Source organism: Brassica napus, chromosome A1, assembly GCF_020379485.1.
Source record: "Brassica napus cultivar Da-Ae chromosome A1, Da-Ae, whole genome shotgun sequence".
Taxonomy (NCBI): domain Eukaryota; kingdom Viridiplantae; phylum Streptophyta; class Magnoliopsida; order Brassicales; family Brassicaceae; genus Brassica; species Brassica napus.
Window position 1 is genome coordinate 12,043,119 of NC_063434.1, and position 10,907 is coordinate 12,054,025.

Below are 10,907 nucleotides of genomic sequence, written 5' to 3' on the forward strand. Positions count from 1 at the left end.
TTAACTTATCAATTTAAAATAATTTTATCATATTTTGTTCAATATAACATTTTTATTTTAAAATAATAGATATTATTATAAAATTGATAAAATAGGATATAATTTTATTCTTTTAGTAACATTTCATTACTAATTACAAAATTAGTTGAAAATATTTATATTCAATTTATGACAATTAAGATCTTATTATAATCTTTTTCAAGAGATTTGTTAGAATATTATTTTTTTTTGTATACTAAAATATTATGTATATTAGCATTAGTGATATACATTTAATATAAAATTTAAATGATGGTCCAAATAAAAATATCACTCATCAAAAAATCATGATTTTTATTTTATTAGAAAACAAATTTGAAAAAATTAAAATAAAAATAAATATTTATTTATAACAAAATCTTTAAAAATTATTAATAAATATATTTGTGAAATTAATTAATTTCATTTTATTTAAATTTTCGTTTATAAACCAAAACTATATTCAATTTTAATTTCTAATTATATTTTATGATAATTTAAATTAAAACTAACTAATTTTTGAAAGTAAATTTTAAAAGATTCTAAGAAGATTTTAAAAAGATTTTGTTAGAATATTTTAAATATATTCATTTGTTTTTCAAATAAAAAGATAAAGATATTAAAAGATATAATAATGAACTTATGTTAAATATGATATTTTTTAAGAATGGTCCAAACTAAAAAAATCACACATGAAAAGAAGTCATGACTTCTGTTTTAATATATAAGATTGATTTAGAAGATAGGTCTAGCCATCTTAAAACAATCTACGATTATTTTATAGAAGCTGACCCGATTATTATGATTGAAGAAGTAGGTGCTTATTTGATAAACCAAGACCCATTTTTTTGCTAAACCGATCGCTGCTACAAATATATTGGTGTGTTTATATTATTCATTGACAAAGTGTAGCCATTTTCTGTATGTAAGATAAAAGTGTAGGGTCCTAAAGTTACTATATTCATACAGCCATAGTCGGTGAATTGTCAATGTTTAGGTATGGAGAAATGTCGTTGTTAAAAGGGTGGCATTATAGGATTCTTCTCGTCCCCGTTAAATTTTATAACAACAGTTACGGCACTGAACAATAATTAACCAACTACGTTATTCAATCCCCAAATGTACAATTGTTAAAGACAGTTTAACCAACTCATGTATAAATAAAACGTGTATCATGTCATTATTTAGGTAAGCGAAATAAAAGGATACAGTTAGAATATTGAAAGGCTAGGGCAAGAAGTTGTTGAGATATGTAAAGCAAGTGAGTAAGATATGATTCAATTATTTATAATTAAAAGGTTAAGACGAGTAGTCCCCGCAACACAGAGACGGACAGTTTGACACGAAGTGTATGAAATCTTTTATCAGCAATAGTATGTGTCGATCGATCAGTTTACTTTCACTGTTATGGCTAACTTATCCGTTTTAGAATTTCCAGTATACTATCTTTTGTCCAAAAAAAAAGACAAGAAGTCCCCGCTAACAAAGGTGTGTTTTGGCATACGCAACGCGAATGTCACCATTTTGTGATTGTAATGGATACATAATACAAAAGAAAGACAAAATAAGTAATATTATTGAGATGGGGAGAAGATTAAGTGGTTACTAGATTTTGACCCGCGCTTTGAAAGTGCGAGATTTTTCTTTTCGGTTCTACTTCGATTGTTGTTTTAAGTTTTTAGGTTAAAGAGATAAAACTGTTTGATTATGTATAGATTTGGCTCAAATTATTTGACCTGATTAGTTTTTGATATTTGGTACATTGATTCCGTTCTTGGTTTAGTTCTAATTTAGTTTAATTTTTCATGTTCTACAAATATATAAATCAAAGCGCAGGATTTTTTTTGTCATAATTTTTTTTTAGATTAAAAAGATATAAAAACCATTCGATTATATATAGATTTGGCTCAAATTATTTGACGTGATTAGTTTTTGATATTTGGTACATTGATTCGGTTTTGGTTTAGTTATAATTTAGTTCAATTTTTCATGTTCTATAAATATATAATTCATTCTGATTTATATGAACATTTTTTCTTCTTTACTTTTGTATTTTGAGTTTGGTATGTTTTAGTTTGGTTCGATTTATATGTGGAGGTTTAAATTTATTTTAAAAAACTTGTCTTGCATTTGACTCATAACCAGTGTTTTTGAAACCCGACCCGGATCTGCCGCGATTGAACCGGTAAACCCGGTGACCCAGAAAAAGTCTGGTTTGGGTTTTGTGAAAAATTAATATTTAGAAACCCGCAAAAATCCAGTAAAACCTAGAACTCGATACCGGTTGAACCACCAGGTGAACCAATAAATAACTTTTTTTTCTTTTTTTTTAGTTTTAAATTATGTTTTTAGATTATGTTTTATATTTTCAGTTTCCAATTAAAAAGTTAGGTGCTCACAAAAAAAAAAAATTAGGTTTTCCCTTTTCAGTTTTATATTTGTGATTTTTAGATTTTGATGAAGATTTCACTATATCACCTGAAGAAAATGAAATGAAAGATGGTAGAGAGAACCAAAATTAGTTGATGTGATTTGGTGTTAGTTTATTTCCGTTATTGACAATTATTACAATGATTTTTTACTTTTAGTTTATTTTGTATTTGAAGTTTAATTTATTATTTACATTAGACATTTAAATATTTATAAATTTTATGTCTTGATATTTTAAAGATATCATAACTCTTACCTTGTTAGAGAAAATTTTAAATAGTCTAAACTATTTTTTGATATTTTGTATGTCAATTGAAAATAAAAAAAATATAAAAACTAAAGTTAAGTATTTTCTAAATGTTTTTAAACATAAAATATATACATATCCAAACTATTATTTTAAGTTTTCAAAAACATTTAGAAAATATTAAACTTTAGTTTCTATATTGTTTTTTACATAGTTGATATATTATTATATAATAAAATTAATTTATTTATTAACTCACGGTTCACCTGCGGTCGACCCAGTGACCCAGCAATCCGGTAAGTCATCCGGTTCAGTGTCCGGGTTGGATTTTAAAACATTGCTCATAACTGATTTTAAAATATTTTTAATGATAAATTTTATAACAAATTATAAATTTAATGCTTAAAGTTTAAATATAAGTAAAAATTTTGCTACATGAATGTTTAATTTGGAACAATAAACTAAATGCAAAGTCTTCTACTTTATTACATTTAATTCTGAAAAACGCTGATCATATTTATTTCAAAAACATTCTGCATACATTGGCCAAGGTATTAAAGACTTTTAAAAAAATGTTTCAAAAAGAAAAGTCCATCGTTAATACAAAAGTTTTCAATTTTATGTCAAATACTGACCGAATACTTCCGGCAATCAAGTTTATTTGCCAAGTTTTGAGGTTTTGAATTAGTGGATTATATTTTTGGTATTTGAAGTGGGAAAGTTTAGGATTTAAATAATTTGGTCAACTATATTTGAATAATGCAACATATAGGATTTATGATGCAATCATTTGTAAGCAAAACTTCTGTTTGGAAGTGACGACTGGTAAAAACAATGATATTAACAGATATGTATTGTTTTTATTTTGAAGTTTGCAGAATCCAATAAACGTTCAAGCTTGGTATTGCTGGAACATCATTCTCAATATACAAAGAGATGGTATATCTAATCTATAAAAAAGGAAAATTAGTGTTGATGCAATTGAAGTTTGTTTAAAATGTAGATGTTACTTTGTTATTTAATGATACGTTATGTTTCATTAGGAAGACATTATGTTACTTTTAAAATAAAAGAATTACGTAGCTGTAATGTAGGTGTTTCTGTTTAAATAAAAAGAATTTCGAAAATACTGATTTTAATTAAAAGCATATGTTTAAATAAAGTTAGTGGCAGTGTATTGTAAATACTTTAAAACTCTAAGGTGACCTCAAAAAAGGCCCTTCAGTTTTAATAGTATTGATAAATGTCAACATGGGCCTGTTATTATTGTATAGCTGTTTGTACTGGTCTGACCAAACCAAAACTGTACCGAAATTTAATATGAGTTGCTGGAAAATGGGTATTTTATTCCCTAATTATTTGAAACTAGCATATTTAATATCCAAATATTGTTTGCGCAAAATTATTTCTGAAATAACTGTTGATTGCGTAAAATCGGACTTTAAATAGCTAACTGTTAACATATAAATTGAAAACTAATGATTTCCGTCCAAATGTAAAATACACTAATTTATATTTGACGCTAGTAATATTAGATGTTTTGTAATACATAATATAAATGAGTATAAGCTTTCCTATATTTAAATAATTGTTTGTTATCAAAATTAACAAAAATTAAAGTAAGATCACTTATATAGATTGTTGTGGATCTCTACTTTAGACAATCTATGTTGTGCATTAGCAATACATACATATATACTTTTCTTATAATGATTTATACGTCCTCACAAAACCATGTAAATATCTCTAACTAGTTTTATCCAACTTGATAAATTTTCTTCACTCAAATTTAAGAAATCGATTGATATTTTGACTTTGAAACTTACATAGATCATAATAGAAAACTAGATTATAATCTGCGCCCTCTGTTGGATAAATATTTTTAAAATATATTGTACTTAAATATTATAAACAATATACATTTTGTTATCAATAACTTTTTTTACATTTGATAAGAGGTGGGCATTCGAGTACCATTTGGTTCAATTCAGTTTGGATCCTTGCAGGTTTGTTTGGTTCAGATCTTTGTACAGGTTTGGTTCGGATTTGAGTCCGGATAACCTATTTATTTTTTTTCAAAAATTAAAGTTCATATATACTTTAAATTTTTTAAAATCTAAAAATAAAAATAATATATAACATATAATTTTAAATTTTTGGTTTGGATCTTTGTGCGGGTTTGGTTCGGGTTTGAGTCCGGATAACCTATTTAATTTTTTTTTCAAAAATTAAAGTTCAAATATACTTTAAATTTTTCAAAATCTAAAAATAAAAATAATATATAACATATAAATTTGAATAATGTATGCCAAAATACTTAAACTCAACATAAAATTTGGTTTAGCTTAAATATTTGAATAGGAAATCAATATATATTTTAAATATCGTTTAGCTATTTTAAACATGTACTTATAAATATTTGTATATATTTCCAAGAATTTTGGACAACTTAAAAATATCTTATATATTTTGTATATTATTTTAGATATAAATTAAAAAATAATTAATGTATTTATGTATATAAATCTGGTTCGGATATATTCGGATCCCCAAAATATTTTGGTTCGGATTGGGTTTGGTTTTGGTTCTCTAGATACCAAAATATTGAACCCATTCGGATATCTAACCAATTTTGGTTAAAGTTGAGTACTATTTTTTGGATTCAGATTTTTTGTCCAACCCTATATTTTGTTGTGCAAAAATTTTAAACGTAAATGATGATGATTCATACTGATTTTGGGTATGCAATAAATTTCAAACCAAAACATATTTTACTATGTACGTGACGTGACCCATTAAGTTAATCATTAAAAACGGTTTTAGACTCATTTAAGGAAAACAACGGGCTGAACTTAAAAAAGTTATTATTCAGATTGTCAATCGATACTTCCAAATATTTTATGTTGGTGTTCTGACAAATAGAAAGGGGGTTAGGGTTAGGAAAGCAAATTTATTGTGCAATCCATCTTCTTACTAGGTAATTTCAATAGTTTCGAAATAAATCATAATTGTATTGATCTCTTGTAAGATTTTCGAACAATATTAATTAATAAAATCTCAATTAATATATAGAAGATTAGAGTAATCATATAAATCAACATAATACCTCTAGTTTATTTACAATATATATATGGTAAATAAATCAAAATAATCATTTTGTTTATTTTATATGGTAGTATATAATTATATTTCAATGATATTGAAATAAATATATAGTATATTTAATATAAATATATATTATTGAGACTTTCTACTCATATGGTTTTATTAACATTTGTATATTTGATGTAACAACAAATTTAAACCACTAATCCTAAAATTTACGTTGTGATATTTTTTTGATATAAATTTCAAAATTAAAATATTAAGATCTCAATATTTTTTCAATGCAAACTTTAAAATTAACATATTTATGTATTTTTAAATGGTACATAGTTTAATTTAAACAATATTAATATATATATATATATATATTCTTTAATATGAATATCTATTAAATAAAAATCCATATTAATACGATTTTATGATCAATATTGTATCTTTTTATAACAGGACAAAAATCGTTAGTTTTCCGTTTATACTTTATATCTTAACTATTGATTATTTCAAGCCCAATTTTGTGAAGTCGGCAAGTAGTCCGGGAATAATTTTGCGCAAACAATACTTTGATATTAAATGAGCTAATTTCAAATAGTTGGAGAATATACCAATTTTCCCGAAAAAATTGCTTGTTAAATATTTTATTTTCTTTTGATCAACAAGGGACCACGGGCTCAAATCTACACTATTTTTTGGACCCGTGTAAAAGTCAAGTACTATTCTTGCAATTAAAAGTGTACCATTGATTTGAAAATTTTGGATCTTGATACCTAGGCCTATTGACACCTTGAGACCTAGATATAAAGCTATGGGGCATTATGAGTTGGTTAAGTTAGTTTCTATTTTTGAAAGCCTTTTCAAAAAAAAAAAAAGAAGAAGAAGTTAGTTTCTATTTTTCACTGATGAAATAAAGAATCGGAAATAAAACTTAAAGCTCATTTGCTATTGGCTTATTAGAATTGTTAAATTCTTTTTTTTTTTTCTTCTTCTTTACTATCTAGTTTTCGACCTAGTGAAATCGAATAAATGACAGATATACCAACCCCTTGGTGCTGCCTCTCGTTTCAGCACCACACTAGTAGATTTTTTTTATTTTTCTTAGGAACATGGATTTGACTAACACAAACAAATTATCCAAAAATATCAAAACGTCAATGAGAATTGTAAAAGATGAAAAGCAAGAATCAAGATTTAAGACGTGATATCTCTTCTACTACATATAGAGGTTTTGTTCTTCCTTGAACCATTCTTCAGTCTACATATAGTGTCTAGACTGGTCTATGTTTTTTCCAGTAATATCTCAGATCAGTTAAGAATTTCTAAATCACACTTGTTGCACGTTCCCCTGAACCTGCAACAACCACATAACCAAGAACAAGGAAAAAAATAAAATAATTATTTGTAGCAAATCTAATCTCAAATAATGTTTTCTTGGGAAACAAGTAGTATTCGGGACTCACATCAACATGTCTACCGTAGTTGGTATTGGTCATAACTGTGCTGGTAGATCCGCACTCACTCTCCATAAGCGAAATGTTTGATCTGTCGAGCTTAGTCGCTATCCACGGATAATACTCATAATGACTTTCCTTTCCTAATTGAGATGAAGCTCTATGCACCCGTACGGCCTTAAGTACACCGTTCCTCGGTGCTTCCACGGAAGATTTTCTCCTCGCGCTCGTATGCTTCTCGTACATCTCGTAAGGTCTCTGCTTCGGCGCACTCTGAGACCGAGCCTTGGCTTTAGAAGAGTGAGTATTAGCCATGTAATTTGGGAAGAGAGGATAGCCGTAAGAAGACAGAGTATCTCCATTGTAATACTCTTTGAATCCGAAACACTGAGGACTGCGTTGAGCTCTGTTGAACGAGTTACAATCCTCGAAATGGCGAGGACTCATATCGGTTATTGAAGGCGCCGGAGAGTAAAATCTGGACGGAATCTCCATTTCCACAGTCTCGATGTTCTTGTCATTCTCCTGCAATAACAAAAACAGAGGAGTCAAAGTTGGAAACTTTAGGATCTGGGTGTTGTCAAGATTGAATTTTGAGATCTGGGTTAGATCCATTACGTTGTAATGAATCGGTGTTCTTTGATTTGTGGATTTTGGTGTTGAATTCCCTATCATACGAATCCTCTGTTCTCGAGCTTTAGCCTGAAGTGTAATCAACGCTTGCATGCATCTAAGTGTAGCTGTTGCTTGTTTCCTCACTAAATGACCTCTCACAAGTGCTTGCAATTTCACTAACCCTTTTAAGGCTCTTAATGCTTTCCTCGCCTGCCCCCAAAAAAGTTTAAAACTGATTCGTTAAAAAAAAAAGGAGAAAAAATATATTTTGGAGTTTAGTTTTTTTCAGTGTTCACCAAATGGGAACGATAGTAGGCCTGAATCTTCACTGCTGCAAATTCTTCAACAGCCATTGCAATCTCCGCGCCCTTGTTCTCATCATGTTCAGTGTCCACGTTTGCGACCTCAAATGGTTGTGGCGGTGGAGGCAGTGACGGTTGAACCGGTGGAGATGAAACTTTGAGGGTAGAAGCACAAGCTGGTGGTCTAGTGGCAGAAGAACGTCTAAAACTCCATCGACGTTTCTCTTTAGGAATGCCCGGAACCGGTGAAGTGAATCCACCACACTCACTCTGGATAATCTTTTCCTTTGATCTCTCCTTCTTTCCTGTTAAGAAATTTCGAATCCACTTGCTTGTTTTCCCCATTATATTTTCTGAAAATCTTTGGTCAGACTACCATTATACGTCAGAGAAGAAGAGATCGTGTAATGGATGCGTGTGTTTGGTTTTGAGAGGTTATAATGGGACTCGCTTTTTAAGACATTGTACGGGAAGAACTCTTTAACTGCTTTTTTTTTGACAGTTTAACACCGTAACTACCCATCACTCAAGAACATTCATTTTCCCGTTCTTTGCATGCTCTTATTGGTTGAATTTAAGTGGAATTTATGTTGGAAAGTATAATCCCTTATATACTAAAGCGCAAGTCGCACGTCCAATCCTAACATGACAAGTGGAAAAAGTATTTTTTTATAAAAAAAATGCTCAATAAAAAAAGCAAAACACGTTATTGTTTGCAAAATTTGGCAGTTTGAAAATAAAACAAATAACCAACTTTAAATGACCCAATCATGTGAAACAATTTTTTTTAAAACAAAACTATGTGTGCGATAATTATAGAAGTTAGTTCTGAAAATTTCTTGCATCTCCTATTTTTCTGGAGTCTAAATATAAACCAACAATTTCCTTATTTTCCTCATAAATTTTTGTTTACGTTGATATATATAATTCTCCTATTTTCTTCATCTCCTATAAATGCATCTATTCTACTCACAATTATTTCTAAAACCAGCTAATACTTTGATATTTTAAATCTCTTATATTCATTTGTCTTCAGCAACAACTACCTATATTCAAAAGTGAGAATTTTCAGATTGTTAGCGATGAAGTGACACGATTACATTCAGTTTATACATGTGTGTCTATTTTGTAGGTAATATGAGGTTCACGTGTCTATGAAAGCTTACATTTACCCATGTGTACTATAATCATTATTACCATTTCTAAGGCTTATTAATATAAAAAGCTAGATATCTTATTTTCTGTGTTTTTGTCATATTTAATTTAAAAGTTTTATTTCATATTTGCTACAGATGGAGAGAACCATTATGAAAAAAAGTGACAAAGAAGTTACACATGGAGGTCATGATTTTGGTAATCTTTCAGCAAAGAAGGCAAATGAAACTACACAATTTCAAGATTGGATTGAAGTTAATAGTAAGAACAGAGAGAATGCAAATAGTAAACATGAAAATTACTCAAGTACAAAAGAACTTTTTTATATGAGTCTTCTTTTAAACAAGATCAAAGGTTCTACCAGTTACGAAGATATACGAACTGTTAATGGGATTTTGTATACTACATTTGAAGATGCTTATAATGCTCTTCTTATTTGAACTATATTTTTTTATGATAAATTTTACTTATTTTTCATTTATTTATAGCAAACAAAGTGGAAATCTATAAAAAAAATATCTGACTTCAACAATATAAACTTTTCAACTAACGAAAATATACAGAGTAATACTAAATACATGCTGGTTTGATATGGTTGGAAATTAAAAACTATGAGTGTTTTGGTTTTTGCAAAGAATAGTATACACAAAATAGTTTCTACGGATCAAATACAAATGTAATTGTATTAAAACTAATATAATAAAGGTTAGATAAAATACCAACTCAATAAAATTAAATTAACAATTACAATAGATAAATATAGAATAACTACCCACTACTTATCCCACAAACCTTTAAGCCTAATTATTCTCAACTGAACACACGATAGCTTCCCCTGTTCCCGTTCTCTTTATCACCACCGCTTCACCTTCTTTTTTTCCACCATCGTTTCATCTCTTTTTTTTTTCCTCACCATCGTAGCCAAAACGCTCTCCACAGGTTTTTGCTTTCCATCAATATTCTTAGAACAATTCTTTTCTTCTTATCTAATACATCATCCACTCTCTATTTCTGCAGAGCGTAGGTTGAAGATGCCACTGGAGTATACTCCTCTTTCCCAGCTCAATGCATCTCAAAAAGAATGGAAAATCCGAGTGTTGGTCTCATGGGTATGGAACTACTACTCCAAAAATAAACCTGAAGTTGTTCTCGGGATGGAAGCTATCCTTGTGGATGAAAAAGTGTATACACTTTGATATCTAAAAATATTTTGTAGAAACCGTTTGAGTAATGTCTAATCTTTAATCTTTAATCTTTCACACTTGACAGGGAGAAAGGATTCAAGCTTCTGTGAAACAGAAGTTGATTAAAAAATTTGGAAGAGACCTTAAAGAAGGAGAGTATCTAGATGTCATGAATTTTGAAGTGTTGGGTAACAATGGTGATTACAGAGGAACCACACACCCTTACAAGATAAGTTTTATATGGACTACATATATGAAGACCTCTGAGCAGATCCCAAATCTATCTCGCTTCAACTTAAGCCCTTTTCCAGATATTTTATCTCAGTCCAATGTTGATGATGTCTTCATAGGTATGTTATTTCTCTTAACTTTTACATATTTTAATCCGTACTGAAGTTAGTACATA

The 10,907-nt window shown here is 28.8% G+C and overlaps 1 protein-coding gene across 2 annotated transcripts; it reads right to left on the reverse strand.

Annotated features, from left to right (window-relative positions):
• Nucleotides 1-6,905: 6,905 nt before the first annotated feature.
• LOC106365383 (protein IQ-DOMAIN 19) lies at nt 6,906-8,664 on the reverse strand. Of its 2 annotated transcripts, XM_013804825.3 has the most exons (4): nt 8,157-8,664; nt 7,864-8,070; nt 7,255-7,770; nt 6,906-7,145 (listed from the first exon to the last, which is right to left on the reverse strand). In XM_013804825.3, the coding sequence occupies exons 1-4, from the start codon at nt 8,505-8,507 to the stop codon at nt 7,119-7,121; spliced, it is 1,101 nt and encodes a 366-aa protein (XP_013660279.1). In that variant the 5' UTR covers nt 8,508-8,664; the 3' UTR covers nt 6,906-7,118. The 2 variants fall into 2 exon arrangements, with proteins under 2 accessions (XP_013660279.1, XP_048631422.1); XM_048775465.1 differs by having other exon boundaries at nt 7,255-8,070.
• Between the last annotated feature and the right edge of the window lie 2,243 nt (nt 8,665-10,907).